This window comes from Culex pipiens, chromosome 3, assembly GCF_016801865.2.
Source record: "Culex pipiens pallens isolate TS chromosome 3, TS_CPP_V2, whole genome shotgun sequence".
NCBI classification, from domain to species: Eukaryota; Metazoa; Arthropoda; class Insecta; order Diptera; family Culicidae; genus Culex; species Culex pipiens.
This window is the reverse complement of record NC_068939.1, coordinates 11,714,398-11,730,394: the sequence shown is the minus strand read 5'-3', so window position 1 is coordinate 11,730,394 and position 15,997 is coordinate 11,714,398. Positions and strand designations below refer to the sequence as shown.

At 35.1% G+C, this 15,997-nt stretch overlaps 1 protein-coding gene and 1 long non-coding RNA gene across 3 annotated transcripts; one reads left to right on the top strand and one right to left on the bottom strand.

Annotated features, from left to right (window-relative positions):
• Nucleotides 1-5,971: 5,971 nt before the first annotated feature.
• On the bottom strand, nt 5,972-6,285 carry LOC128093669 (uncharacterized). The gene is made up of 2 exons (XR_008212674.1): nt 6,172-6,285; nt 5,972-6,104 (listed from the first exon to the last, which is right to left on the bottom strand). It is a non-coding gene; the product is annotated as an uncharacterized LOC128093669 (long non-coding RNA).
• Nucleotides 6,286-6,560: 275 nt separating this feature from the next.
• Nucleotides 6,561-15,997, top strand: LOC120432608 (protein rogdi). 2 transcript variants are annotated; one of them, XM_052710300.1, is made up of 6 exons: nt 6,561-6,840; nt 10,313-10,688; nt 11,790-11,993; nt 12,065-12,553; nt 15,531-15,887; nt 15,954-15,997. In XM_052710300.1, exons 1-5 carry the CDS (start codon nt 6,830-6,832, stop codon nt 15,597-15,599), a joined length of 1,149 nt encoding a protein of 382 aa, XP_052566260.1. In that variant the 5' UTR covers nt 6,561-6,829; the 3' UTR covers nt 15,600-15,887; nt 15,954-15,997. The 2 variants fall into 2 exon arrangements, with proteins under 2 accessions (XP_052566260.1, XP_039453789.1); XM_039597855.2 differs by having other exon boundaries at nt 10,310-10,688.

Below are 15,997 nucleotides of genomic sequence, written 5' to 3'. Positions count from 1 at the left end.
TTAGAGCATCATTATAAAATAAAATAGTATAAAAATTGAAATAAGGAACCATGGTTTCAAAATGTTTATGAAAACGTTACTTAATCTACCTTTAGGTGGTTGGTGCCTTCCTCACATTCATAAATTCAATAAATTCAGTAAAAATAGCAACATTCCCCCTTAACATGTTTAACAAATCAACTTTATTACTAATTTCTTTTGATAGGGTTCGCAGACCTTCAATGTTTCTGGCTCATCGGCAAGGTTTGATAAAAAACCTATTCAACGATAATTCGCATGGAAGATTCAGACAATATTTCTATCACAATATCTGAAATCCGGCCTCCAAAAAGTGTATAAATAACACTTAAGTGCTAATATCTCGATGTTTTAGGCTCACTTGAAAAATCTTTCAATTATCTAACTAACGACAGGTCGCATGATAAACCCGGACATCATTTGCTTTGAAATATCTGAGATCCGGCCTCCAAAAAGTGTATAAATCACACTCTTAAGTGCTAATAACTTTTGATAGGGTTGTCAGATCTTCAATAATTTGGGCTCATTGGAAAGGTCTTTTTAATACCTTTCTGAAAATGTATAACATGAAAGGTTTAGTTGCAAAAACCACCTTTTTTACAATCTTCCGGACATACGCCAAAGTCGTTTTTTAGCATAACTTTTGAAGTACTTAACTAAACTTGCTGATTTTAAATAGAGACCTATGGGAACCCAAGACGGATCGAATGAGACTCATACGGTCAAAATCCGTTCATCCAGTCCGGAGATAATCGAGTGACATTTTTTTTTGTCCACCCACCTACACATATCCACACAGACATTTGCTCAGAACATGATTCTGAGTCGATAGGTATACGTGAAGGTGGGTCTACGAGGTCGAATTAAGAAGTTCATTTTTCAAGTGATTTTATAGCCTTTCCTCAGTAAGGTGAGGAAGACAAAAAGTGTTTTAAAATGCATTCTACACCTGTCCAGTTGTTTTGCATTCATTAGTTTTCAAAATATCTAATGATTGACGAATATTTTATCTTTCGCGATTTTTTTTTTGCGTTATTGTATATTGGAATTTCAATGCAGAAAAATGCATTTGAGATTATTTTCAGTTGATTAAACTTCTATTTTCATGGAAATTTTGAAAATGTAGTTTGTAATGGCTCAAAAAAAATTTAGGATAGAAATATCAAAAATATTTAGGAAAGGTTTAATTTTCTAAACACCCTTATCATGAACCACTTTAATTTTAACCATGCCAAAAGTTAGCAAAGCTCCAAAATTTTACCATTTTTCGGAAATTCAAATTTTCACTTAATTTTGCGATCTGGACTACTGGAGCAATTCTCTACGAAATCGGCTGACTTCGACCATTTTTTGATTTGGCTCAAACCTATCACCAAAGAAGCCATTTTGTGTCATTAGTATTGGTACAAATCTCCATACAATTACTTTGGCAGCTGTTCATACAAAAATGGTACGTAATTATTCGAAAATCTAACTTTTCAAGGATTTTTTGAATGATTTGGTTTTTTCGGCAAAGTTGTAGGTATTGATGAAGACTTAAAAAAATAGGTTCATGGAAAAAAAATATTTTTTTTAATTTAATTTTTTTTCACAAAAATTCAATTTTCCAAATCTATATTTTTTTTATTTTTTTATATGATTTAGGGAAAAAAGCCGCATCTTGTAAGCCATTCAGAAGTATGGACCAAAATTTTGCCGACGAGTTATGATCTTTTTATTTAAAATAGTGATTTTTGTAAAAAAATTAAAGTACTTTGCAATATTTAAAAAAAGTATTAATCATGAATATCATTTCAAAAGGGCGTAATATTGAATGTTTGGCCCTTTTGAAATGTTAGTCTTGACTAAAAAAAATTAATTTTCTTTTTCGAAGAGATCGGAAAATTTTACGAATGTTTCAGAATGTATCTCAGCAACCAGAGGTATAATCTTCAATGTCTCTTAGACAATTTTAAAGCAAATTTACTGGAATGGATAATGATAGCCACTGGCAAAAATTTGCTTTGAATGGCTATATTTTGCAAACGGTGCACTTAATCATAAACATTGTAATTACTTTTCGATTTTACATTAAAAAATGAAATCAACAAATTTTATGAAAAGATTTTATTTTTTTACAAAAATCACTGTTAAAAAAAATTATAACTCGTCGGCAAAATTTTGGTCCATACTTCTGAATGGCTTAAAAGATGCGGGGTTCAGGGGACAAACCCCTTAAACATATAAACAAATTTCAAAATAAAATCCGGATTTTGGAAAATTTATTTTTTGTGAAAAAAAGTTAATTAAAAAATCACCATTTTTTTTACCTTATACCTATTTTTTCTTAATAGTCCTCATCAATACCTACAACTTTGCCGAAGACACCAAATCAATCAAAAAATTCCATGAAAAGTTACAGATTTTCAAATATTTACGTACCATTTTTGTATGAACAGCTGCCAAAATTGTATGGAGATTTGTATGGGTGAACCAATGACACAAAATGGCTTCTTTGGTGATAGGGAAGGCCCCCACAATGTTTTAAGCCAAATAAAAAAAAACAATAACAATAGGCGATTTCGTAGAGAATTGCTCACCTTCCCGTTTGCAACAACTCTTCTGAAGAGACAAGAGCTTAAACATTTTACCATTTTTCGGAAATTCAAATTTTCACTTAATTTTGTGATCTGGACCACTATGCATTTCTAATAAATTTTCTTAAAATTGAGAAAATAACTTTGGATTTCTTTTGAAAATCTTTTTGCGTCATAAATTATTAATTTAAAAATTAATCCAAAATATCAAAAAAAAAAAATTATTCAGCATGCAAAAAAACCTTCAAGTTATTCTGTCAACTATCCCAAATCAACATTTTGAGTACTTTTGCCAACTGTTGCACAGTTTGTTCATCGTAAACAATTCACCAGGCACCCTTTATTAATTTGGACATTGGACGCATCGGTGCAATTTTCGCGCCAACAACCGCGAAAATGACACCCCGGGAAACCCGTACTGCCCACTGATCGAGTGTCCGGAGGCCATTGGTGCAGTATCCATGTCAGACTGCATTTAACACTGTCTGTCGCGCGATTCACGTGTGTGTGTGTACGAAGTTCGTTGCGGGGGTGGCGATCCACTTTTCACAGGGGGAAACAGCAGATAAATCATCACCGGAGCAGCTATTCTTTTCTTTTCAAGGGGGGATCACCCTTTTTGGGTTGTGCACGGAAAGTTTATTGCAAAAAAAAAGTTGTTAAAATCTGTCTCAAATAAATATTATATTTTTCCGTTACCCCCTTGAAGATGCCACTGGAAGTGACTTAAGTGGACAGTGCACACTTTTAATACCTCGCTCAGTTCTTAAACTAGTGATGATGCTAGTCTGTGAAAAATCTGGACGCCATTCTCAGCTTGAATGACCTCAAAATCCTGCTTCTTTTTCATTCATAAAATCACTCAAAAGCTTCTGCTTTGTGTACACAACAGGTTGTTTGTAACTGGCTTACCCTGAAATAAGAAAGGATGAAGAGGTGCCACCTTCATTTGTGCTGTTTGTCAACAACAACCAATCCGGCGAAAGTCTACAACGTTCCTTCCTCTCGCGACTTAATGTCTGCGCGATGCAAAAAAATGGTCTCGCCAATAATAATACAATCGTACAAAAATAACCCCTTGTTTACCGCAAAGAAAAACAAAATGGTACGCATTAAAAAGATTAAATTACAGTTTTTCTTAGACACACATAAAAGACAAGAAAAATCGAGAAAATTGTTGCGCGTGTGCGCATTTACATAATTTATAACCTGTCCGGCTTGAAATTTCTAGCCGCATAAACACTGACATGATCTTGGTTAAATCATTCTTCTCTTCTAATAAGTTACAGCGTCTTATTTTGTGATATTATGTCACGGGATGATCTATCACGCAGACCTTAGTATAGTCTAGATGTAGTTCAACTTGGTTTTGATGTTGGAATTTAAAAATGGAAAATGTTTGTTTGAATGAAAATCGATGTTCATTGTGGAACTTCAAACATTTCCTATAATTCTCGAATGACGAAACAGCCTACTTATTCAAAAAACAAACTAACAAAACTGAAAAGTAATACCTTCTTTTTGATACAAGGGCTGAAAAGTTTGGAATTGGCGGTTAGCCATTTTGATGTGACTTTTTCAACGTCTTAAAAAGATTTTTTTTGTCGGCTTTGACCCTTTCTACCATAATCCCCTATTTTCAAGTGCTTTCATGCCCTGTCTCTTACCTCATCTTAAAAATATAGGCCGAAATATTTGAGAAAAAAAAAGTTTTATAATAAATGTAACAGAAATTTTCAATAATTGCTTTACAAAAATGTATATTGCAACGAAACAATACCTTTTAGGCACGCTGTGCATTATATTTCACTAATATTTGTAAAATGCTATAAAAAAAATCACAATTTAACAAAAAAAAAATATATGGGGGTCGATTTTAGTTGAAAACACTTTTTATGAGCTGTCAAAGTGCTGATATGTCAACATGTGAGGCACGATGGAATTAGATGCTGTTCCCCTAAAAACCATAATTTTTCTGTCTGTTTTTAGTTTTAAGTTTTAAGTTTTAAGTTTTAAGTTTTAAGTTTTAAGTTTTAAGTTTTAAGTTTTAAGTTTTAAGTTTTAAGTTTTAAGTTTTAAGTTTTAAGTTTTAAGTTTTAAGTTTTAAGTTTTAAGTTTTAAGTTTTAAGTTTAAAGTTTAAAGTTTAAAGTTTAAAGTTTTAAGTTTTAAGTTTTAAGTTTTAAGTTTTAAGTTTTAAGTTTTAAGTTTAAAGTTTAAAGTTTAAAGTTTAAAGTTTAAAGTTTAAAGTTTAAAGTTTAAAGTTTAAAGTTTAAAGTTTTAAGTTTTAAGTTTTAAGTTTTAAGTTTTAAGTTTTAAGTTTTAAGTTTTAAGTTTTAAGTTTTAAGTTTTAAGTTTTAAGTTTTAAGTTTTAAGTTTTAAGTTTTAAGTTTTAAGTTTTAAGTTTTAAGTTTTAAGTTTTAAGTTTTAAGTTTTAAGTTTTAAGTTTTAAGTTTTAAGTTTTAAGTTTTAAGTTTTAAGTTTTAAGTTTTAAGTTTTAAGTTTTAAGTTTTAAGTTTTAAGTTTTAAGTTTTAAGTTTTAAGTTTTTAGTTTTAAGTTTTAAGTTTTAAGTTTTAAGTTTTAAGTTTTAAGTTTTAAGTTTTAAGTTTTAAGTTTTAAGTTTTAAGTTTTAAGTTTTAAGTTTTAAGTTTTAAGTTTTAAGTTTTAAGTTTTAAGTTTTTAGTTTTTAGTTTTTAGTTTTTAGTTTTTAGTTTTTAGTTTTTAGTTTTTAGTTTTTAGTTTTTAGTTTTTAGTTTTTAGTTTTTAGTTTTTAGTTTTTAGTTTTTAGTTTTTAGTTTTTAGTTTTTAGTTTTTAGTTTTTAGTTTTTAGTTTTTAGTTTTTATTTTTTAGTTTTTAGTTTTTAGTTTTTAGTTTTTAGTTTTTAGTTTTTAGTTTTTAGTTTTTAGTTTTTAGTTTTTAGTTTTTAGTTTTTAAATTTATTACTAAATAAATACATTGTGGTCTATCAGTTTTTGAACTCAATATGTTTAACAAGCAAATTTTGACATTCAAAACTATCTGAAGCATAAACAAAAAAAAATAGTATTGCTTCTAATAATCCAATGTTTCCACGACAAATATGTGCAATTAATCATAAAGGCAGTTCTAGACACTAGTTCTAGATTGATGCTCTTCCCGCTTGATTAACTGCATTCGCACGGCTCGAATGGTGGAACCATCTGGTCAAACGTGTTTTTTCCGCGAAATTAAAACCGTTGTTTTATGAGGTGTTAATTGTGTGCCTGAGCCTAGAAGCTTCTCCGTCAGTAGAACAGTCATAATTTTTTTCTCAAATTGGCAGACACAAAAAAAGTAAACGCTTATTTATAATATTAGAATCAACAACTAAGCCTAGATGTGGATTTGCAATGGATTACCATTCCGTTAACCTCTCGGGCCTTTATCTGTCAGCTGATCATCTTATCTGCGTCGGTCTTGACGAAACGCTGACGAATCGAACGGAACCGGCACTAGTAGTCACGTGTTGGTCCATATGCGCTTGGGTTGGAACTTTAAAAAGCGATTGTAGACGCACAACTTCCGAACTGCTGCTACTGCTAATGATCACGTTGCCTACCTGCTGCTTCCACTCAAATTATTGTTTTCTAATTGATTGGAAACGCTCGACCGATAAGAGACTGCCGTTGACTGTGACAGACAACGAAACTCTTAGAACGTACGTATAGGAACTTCGAAACTGTATTGTACGTGGGGATCACGGTGGGCTTAAATTGGGTATTTCATAAAAAAATTGAGATATTTTTTTAAATTTTGTTCAACAAAATGAAAGAATTAGCCTAAGGATGATCAAGGGTTCAGGGTCAAGGATGACCCACCGTGTCTCACACAAGACAGTCAGGTGTGGGACACACGAACATACTTTTGGAGATTTGCTGAATTGCTCTTATCGGAAGCAGTCAGATGTATACAAAGTCTACCGTGTGTACGATCGGTATATTTGGTCTGTCAGTCCAGTGATGGTTGCCGGCTCTGATGGATGTGAGTTCCAAGTGTATTTATCCACGTACAGCACAGCACATGGTCCAGCTCTCTCGGGGGAGAACCGTTTAGTGAATATTTGTTGATTCAGTAAATTATCGGTTTTGCGTTGCTATAAATTTGAGCGATTAGCAGACAGCTATCTCGGAGGAAGTACACAAAATTGGAGTGATTCGTGTTCCCATTGAAGGTGATCCCCGGGTGAACCGTTAAAAGTGGATCACGCTACTCCAAAAATGCTAAAATTGTAAGTGCACTCGTATTAAGTAATATTTGTAAACGCAGGGAAAGCAATACTGTTTGTTCACCAAGGCGGCTTCCATCAATCGAGAAGTGGTTCAAGTGACCTAACCGAAACCGATGATAAGAAAAGAAGCAAACGAAAACAGAACGTTTCAAACAAGTGTCCCCGCGATTGATAAGCAACGATGAATCTTGAGTATTGTTTGTTTTCTCACGTGGGTTTTTGAAGAAAAAGTCCTCTTGCATTTATAAGACACCTTTTTATTTATGGCCACGGACCGAATTCGTTAAACTATAAAAACTGCTCAACTTAACTTTCAATTTTATTTAATGGCATGAAATTCACTAAAATTCAATTCTGTCGATTGGAGCGTGTTCAAGGCGCCCAAATCTATCATACCTTAACACAACTGAAGTGTTTACTGACAGCATATTCAAACATGCAGAGTTGTGTAATCATAAGTAAACTAATCAGTAAATTTGTGGTGACCTAGTTCTAAGAAGATATTTTCTACCCTTACTCATTCTTTAATTCCAATCAATGGCGGTATTATATCGCATCAATCCACACAGATAAAAAAACATCGTGGTAATATTACATCTGGGAATGAGTACATCTTTTATGTTAGAAAAATGTATAATTTTACCACTATTCTGTGGTAATGTCGCTTTGTTAGTCTAAATTGAGGTAAAATTACATCATAAAAAAGGTAATGTTCAACCTTCCAAAATTACACCTTCCAAAATTACACCTTCCAAATTTACACAAGTTTTTACTGTGCATTCTAGATTAGACGACAAAGAAATTCATAAATAATGTCCGTTTCATATCCAAATCATTTCTTACAAAACAATGCAAACAACTTATAACGGAAGGCGAAAGACTTTCGATAAAAGAGTGCAATCAGCTTTTCCATTAAACCAGTTCAGAAAAGGAAGTGGTACAAGAACCATGCGACTGTGTGGGGTTATTAGGATGGTACTGTTGATGTCTACAGCTAAGAGTAGCTTAGTTCGGTTCCGGATCCCAAGCACGGACAATGAGCTTTCATGAATTGTTGGAGGGCCAAAGCTCAACAGTGTCGTTCCTTTTTGCGGATGTTTACGAACCTGCTAATTCATCCAAATCCTCAAACAATATGGATTTCGATAACAACCTTATTAAACCCCCTTGCTTAGTAATGGAACCCGCTTACGCCAATGTACAAGATCGTCTGGCAATCTACAGCTATGACAGCATGATGTTTCGTCTTGACCTGGCACGTTCCGGAAAGGCGATTCAGAAATGGACGGAGAAGTATAGAATTTGCTACCCACAAGAAAAACATACTTATTATTCCCAGGCTGGAATTATTCTAAAATTCGGACCTTTTATCCAGAAACAAACAGTGCCGATTACTATCGAGCTGCATCGTCCAGTTATTTCTTGCAGGGTTGCTAGGTTGCCAGATAAATCTGGGAATGCCAGATTTTTAAGTGTCAGCCAGAATAATGAGTTAGCCTTCTCTGTGCCAGATATTGACAGATTTTGCCAGATTTTTCACCGTTTGCTCATTATAAACAAATTTTTGATTAAATTTAACGTATTTAATTAAAAATCAAATAACAATAGAACGTGTTTTTCAAAAAGAAGATGTAAACACAACAGTTTTGTGGTCATAAAATCAGTTAAACCATCTGAATTCTACAAATTTTTGAATCAATTCATATCCTCCCTCACCTTTACCATTCAGAATTGTTAAGTTTTTGTCTGCCAGATTTTTCATCAATACTTTGCCAGATTTTTCAATTTTTTTATCCGCTGTATCTCAGCAACCAGGGGTCCAATCTTCAATGTTACTTAGACGAAATTGTAGGAAATTTTCAGAACTTTTGGAAAAAAATATTTTATGGACACTATTTTAAAAAAATAGAAAAAAAACGGAATTTTTCGGACAAAATTTAACTTTGACTGGCTATATATTGAAAACGGTTCAATTTTACATAAAAAAATGAAGGCAAAAAATTTGAAGTACAAGAATTATTTTTTTTACAAATATCGCTGTTTAAAAAAATTCATAAGTCGTCGGCAAAATTTTGGTCCATACTTCTGAATGGATTAAAAATGCGGGGTTTTGTCCCCAAAAACATTTGAAAAAAAAAAATAAAAAAATAAAAATACGGATTTAGGGGAAATTGATTATTTTGTAAAAAAAAGTTAATTTTAAAAATATGAAAAATCCGTGTACCTATATTTTTTTTTGAATAGTCTTCATCAATACTTACAACTTACCGGAACACAAAACCTTTCGAAAAATATATAATACATCGCTATTGAACAGTTATGTATAAAAAAGTGTTTCCTCAAATATCCGGATCTTACTTAAATGCACTGTCTATAATTTGAGTGAAATGTGTGGAACTAAAAAAAAAAAAAAAGTCGAAATTTGTGTCCAAACCCATCATATAACATATCACCCATTGTTGGAAAAGAGTGAGGATGGACACATTGATGGATTAAGATAGTTTTTTTTATTGTGGTTGTTTTAGAAAATGTAAAAAGCATTATTAACATAACAGCATGTAATTTCAAATGAGAGCCTAATTGTCGCATATCAGTCGGGACTGAGCAAGCGCTTGTTTCCATAAATAGTTTTTCAATAAATGTTGTTTGAAAAGTAAAAATCGACGAATAGGATGGAATCAAGACCGAATCCTTAACCTGCTAAACATATGAGAATTTCCCCTAAGTGTGTATGAGTTTGGATACAGCACAATTTCCAAAAACACGAAGCGTAATTGATAATTGCAAAGTTAGCGTCGAACTGTGTTGTTGTATGAACACTCCGTGCTCAAACTCAACCCGCGTTAATGAATCATCTCTGCGGTAAAATTTACGCAGTCGGCCTGGTCGCTTTAACGTGTGACGTTTTAATGCATTCTAATGCATTGGCTCACTACAAATGTTAATAAATGGCAAGGAGAAGGCTAGGCGTAATCTAACCTAAGGCCATCTCCAGGATCCTTTCAAATGATGGGCGCTATGGTTTGATTAGATTAGATTAAAACGTGAAATCGTTTGCATGAGATCATAAAGCTCAAAGATAATAAGACTAAAATGATAATTCATACATATCAAGTACCTATGTTTAGTTTATTGATAGTTTAAAAGATTAGATAGTAAAATAAAAGCACTCAAACGGTCGATTCAAGAACATTAGTATAGTTTCATGAACGTGCCTCTAGCGTTCGTTGCTTCGAACGCTTCCTCCTTCTGTTTTGACACATTTGTCAAGCACCCGTCATCGCAGCTGCGCGTAAGAGAGACGGAACGATAAAGCGAACGCCAACAAGAAAATCAATGCGAAAAGAAACATCAAAACATCACTCGTTCTGTGTAGGTCGATCGGTGGACAGACAGAAAATTAAACTTGGGCTGCACATTCCTTCCCGTCCAGAGTTTATTCTGACCTTTATCGGTCAACTCTTTGCAGCAGCGGTTCCAACTGGTTCGCGAAGCCCCACTCGCGGAAGAAAACCAACGGAGCCAAACCGCAGCAGGCATCGGTGAGCTTTGCCGATCCAGAGGTTCCGGAAGTGCCTCCGAGAACTCATCGCCGGAAGGGTCGCTCGAGTCCGGCGGCCACTAGTCCCTTGGACCAGCGGCACCAGGTGCAGTTCCAGCAGCAGGTCTCGTGGGACAGCGAGTCGAGCACGGTGACCGAGAGTTTAGGCGGGGACAGTCTCTTCTCCCGACAGAGTAGCTTCCGGCAGAGTGTCGCCAGCAGTGCCAGCAGGAGGCCACCACAGCCGTTGTCGCGACGAGCCCGCAAAATCATGGCCGATACCGAGAAGGAGGAAGCGGTCAACTTGGTGAGTGATTTGGTGCCTCCAAAAGGGTGGGTGGGTGATGGGACGGGAACCTTGTTCATGTGGTTTTTCCATTATTATTATTGTTGTGTTTGTCGTGTTTTGATAGCGAATCTTATCGGCCTCTCGTAGCGAGGGCCGTCTAAAAGTAGTGACTAGTCATTATTATTAATGCACACAGCAAATTAAATGGGATAGCCTCGTTAGTTCTTCCAGTGGCCTATCAGAGGAAGCCCGTAGCAGGAGCAAAAGTTTACGCAATCATTTTTTGTTTGCCACCATGCATCCTTTCCACGGTGACTGGCCACATTTGCACGATATGGTGCTGATACATTCGACCTCTGAGTTGAAATTGATATGTCTTTCGTTTTTTTTTTTTTTTTGCAAACGGCCGATATCATTCATGCCCAGTCAAGTGAGCAGACATTGAGAGAGAGAAAGGTGTTTGACCTACAATCGACCACACTATGCTGCCGCGATAGTTGTATTGATTTTACTTGCTGACTAATGCATACATTAATCAGAGCTTTTGGTTTCTGCTGTCTTCTGTTAAATTTTTACGGAATAGCTGATTATAATCACGAATGTTTCACTTTATTTAGGTTTCACTGGTATTTCTTTCTCAATTTAAAACTTAACTTTCATCACTTCTGATAAAACTAATGAACCTTTTACTTTACTTAACCTATTTTGAGGCAGTTCCGTTAGCGATCTTTATTGTTCACATATCGATGCCTCTGTGCTCTCTTGTACTAAGCTTGCTGGGATTCCTATCTAGTTAGCATAAGAGAGCACAGGGGCATCAATATGTGTTAAGTGCCACGGTTGAAGGTTTAACAGAAAATTGCTGATAAAATATCTACGGACTTCAAGACAGTCCACAACAACAGAAACTCTATAAAAAAAAATAGCATACAAGAAAAGAAGTAAATACAGGCTGATGCTCGCTGACCCGACTCTAATTCCAATTAGTGGCACCGTCGATGGTGGCTGACGCACTTTACTACCGGCTCCACTCTCATCAGCTAAATCCAAATCCACCCTACTAACTTTGTTATTTGCTCATCATAACCGCTTTTCCTTTCGTTTTCCTCCCCTCCACAGCAGGTGGAGTTTGAGTGGGTTCTTCACGAGGAGGTTCATTCGGTGCTGAAGCAGCTGCACGCCATCCTGGTCGAGTGTGCGCACCGGTTTCCGGTGCCCCTGTACGGGAACGAGGGCAAGAAGCAGGACAAGTTCATCCTGACGGCGGCTCCCGAGCAGCTCAAGTGCGTGGTCACGTTGACCGGGGACAGCATCACGCATGCGGTTGGTATCTTTTCAGGGGTTGTGTTGGATGGAGGAGTTGTATTTATAACCGGTTGTTTTACGTGTTTTAGGATATCAACTTTAAGGTCCAACGGCAGCAGCAGCAAACCCAGCGGACCACAATCACCCAGGACTATCCGTGGAAGATCCAGCAGGTGCAGGACGCCGCCAACCATCTTCAGCAAGCAATAAACCACATCGACAATGTGGACGGTTCGTACCACTTTAAGACCTCGGACGAGGTGCTGCACATCCTGGGCAACATTCTGGGGGCGTTGCAGCGGGGCCGGACATCGCTGGTGGTGCCCCGGAAGAAGCCCATCGACGAGCTGATGAAGAGTCGCAACATGAAGGCACTGTCGCCGAACCTGCCGGAAGATCTGGCCATCAGCTTTTACATCCAGAGCCACAAGTTGATCTTTGTGGCGTACCAGCTGACCAATTTCCAGGGCACGATGAAGTTCGACTCGTGCCAGGCGGAGTGTTCGGTGCCGTGGCTGAACGAGGTGCTGGTGCTGTTTACGGTGGCGCTGCAGCTGTGTCAACAGTTGAAGGATAAGGTGGGCTGAAAAGGAAATTATTTCTGAAATTGATCGGTGCTTTGGAAGAGGGGTGATGCCCTCACCTCCATCCATCTTCCCAGTCGGGTTGAGTCAGCAAAATAGGCGCGTTGCCGCTAATCTCAATTATGTTACAGAGGCTAAATCGAGTCCTACACTATTCCGGTTATTTCCGGTTAATCCAGATTTTAAAGCGAAGATGGCGTTACTAATGGTACACGCCAGAAATGTCAAAATCGCGCAGAGATAACAACATTAGAAAAAAATCTGGTTCATGCCATGGCACAAATTTTTTGTAATGTTGGTAACACTGAGTAATTTGACATTTCGGGCATGCAGCATTCGTACCGCCATCTCCGCTTAAAAATCTGAATTTATAAAAAATATGACTTCCCGGGCAGACGGTTATTACAAAATTCATGTCATTTCAATAACAAATACTGTTAAAATAACATAAAATGATATGAAATTTTGAAAAATCCATTTTTGCATAAGGGTTTAATAACAGTTTATGTTATCAAAACAAAATTTGTTATTGGTCTGGTATTGGTTGAAGATTACGGACGATAACTCTCGATTAAATTTTCAAAAGGTCCTATCTGCATAGGAAACCCATGAGGGATAGGTTGTTTTGAAAATTTAATCTAGAACTCATTTTTAAAATCGTTCTTTAATTGTCTTAATCCATCAATATCATGTTAAATTTTTTTAATGCATTCGCTTAGAATATGTTTTTTGATAATGGCTTCATCCATAAAGTACGTCACGCTAAAATCAGCCAAAATTTACCCCCCCTCCCCCCCTTTGTCACGCTTTTCCTATACTTATAACATGCAATGTCACACTTGCTCAGACCCCCCCTCCCCCCCTAGAGCGTGACATACTTTATGGATGACGCCTAATGTAGTAAGTTTCAATGCATAAATTCTAAAATTTTCACAAAATATCGATTTTTTTTAAGTATTCTTATTTTGAATTTTTTTAATATGGCTATCAAACGATTCGAAATTTTGCATGCATTCTCACTGTTTTAGGGATTTTGAATGAAATACTAAAATTTTCACAAAATACCATATTTTATCTAAAATACTCATTTTTTTTTATAATTTGCAATATGGGTATCAAACGATTCGAAATTTTACATGTATTTTAACTGTTTTAGGGTTTTTTGAATGAAGTACTATAATTTTCACAAACAAACGTATTTCCTCGAAAATACAAAAAAATATATATTTCGCGATATGAATATCAAACGATTCGAAATTTTGCATGTTTTAGAGTTTTTTGAATGAAATACTCAAATTTTTACGAAATAGCATATTTTCTCGAAAATACTCAAATTTTTATAATTCGCAATATGGGTTTCAAACGATTCGAAATTTTGCATGCATTTTCACTGTTTTAGAGTTATAATTAAAAACTAAAATTTTCACAAAATACCGTATTTTCCCGAAAATACTCAAAAAAAAATTTAATTCGCAATATAGGTATCAAACGATTTGAAATTTTGCATTCATTTTCACTGTTTAAGAGTTTTTTGAAAGAAAAACTAAAATTTTCACAAAATACCGTATATACGGTAATCAAATTTTTATAATGCGCAATATGATCATAATTTGCAATATGGGTATTAAACGATGTGAAATTGTACCTGAAATGATATTTTTTTTCACAAAAATTACAGTATTTTATCTATAAAATACTATTTTTTTTATAATTTGCAATATGGGTATCAAACGATTCGAAATTTGGCATACATTTTCACTGTTTTAGAGTACTTTGAATGAAATACTCAAATTTTATTTAAAATTTCGACAAAATATGGTATTTTGTGAAAATTTTAGTACTTCATTCAAAAACTCTAAAACAGATAAAATACATGCAAAAATTTCAAACCGTTTGATGCTCATGATGCGAATTATAAAAATTTGAGTATTTTCGAGAAAATGTGGTATTTCGTGAAAATGTTAGTATTTCATTCAAAAAACTCTAAAACAGTTAAAATGCATGCGAAATTTCGAATCGTTTGCTACCCATATTGCGAATCATAAAAATTTGAGTATTTTCGAGAAAATACGATATTTTGTGAAAATTTGAGTAAATAATTCAAAAAACTCTGAAACAGTTAAAATAATTCAAAATTTCAAATCGAATTTTTAAAATTTGAATACTTTTAAAAAATACTGTGTTTTGTGTGTTTTTTTGTATTTATACTTTGAAACTTACCATATAATCAAATATATTTACTAAGAGGATGCTTGAAAATTCAACATAATTTGGTTGGTTTAAGTAAATTTTAGAAAAATATTAAATATAAGTTACCGTCCGTCATCATCGAAAAAATGATCGCCGATAGAATTATCGGAATAACGATAGAACTGATTCTTTATTTTAAATATCAAACTTATCGGTCGGTCAAATTTTGTGGGATAAGTGATGAGGATTCATTCTCCCTGGAAGCAATATGAGAAAAGGGTGGATAAGCATTTTAATAGTTTGAAAATCATTGAATGTGTCACACAAAAAAGTGTGTTTGAAAAGTATTTACCGCGATCAATTTTTGACAGTTCAAAGCCAACGAATTATTTCAAGAAAATTTTCCGCGTTCGATCAAAATCAGTTTAACATTCCCACTCTGAATTCGAGTGGTAGATAAATTGCTTAGAACAAATACGGAACTTACTGCTGTTATCTACAATCAAACTTAGAAAATTTGTTTAGAAGTTATACGTTGATAAGCAGTAGTTTGTTTACTTTTGATATGGAAACGTCAACTTAGGCAAAGATGCCATATTACAAGATACTGCACAATATTTGGATATTTTTGACTAGTTTCGGATAGAACAGACACAACAATAAATGCAGCGCAGTATCGCCCTAGTTGACGATACATATGTTTCTCAATGTTTTTCAATTTTTAAAAATCTTAATTTTGCTCAATTTCCAAGAATGACATATTATTTTCCCAATGTTTCAGATTTCAGTATTCTCGCAGTACAAGGACTTTACTGTTGGCTCGCGGTCCGCCTCGGCGCTGTCCTACTGACTGGAGGCCTCTCCGGCCACGGAAGTCCTACTGCCGTGCCGGGCTTAAGGGTAACGGAGCCGGCTTTGAACCCGCACGCATCGCATCGTTCATCCACCATCGCACATCCGCTTCTAGTGAAATCACGCAAAAACAAGTTCGTCGTCAAACCTGGTCCAGGAGCGAGGGCGCGCAAAATCGACCGTTGTTGAAAATATTGATGTTTGTTAACTACTATAAATTACTCGTGTTGTTATCATGGATAAGGAGCCACGCTCTGCGGCGGATGATTCATCGAACCATTGGGAGGTGAGTTTCGCGCTGGCTAGACAGTGGTCTAATCTGATTTAATTTGAAACTGCTTATCGATTTTAGAATTGATCGACGTCCCCGAAAAACGAGTCACGCGTGGAATACAA

Bases quoted from the DNA above. Each gene is read 5' to 3' on its own strand.
- LOC120432608 (XM_039597855.2), top strand. The intron at 11,994-12,064 runs GTTGGTATCTTT...TACGTGTTTTAG, and splicing joins GGGACAGCATCACGCATGCG to GATATCAACTTTAAGGTCCA. The intron at 12,554-15,530 runs GTGGGCTGAAAA...CCAATGTTTCAG, and splicing joins GTCAACAGTTGAAGGATAAG to ATTTCAGTATTCTCGCAGTA.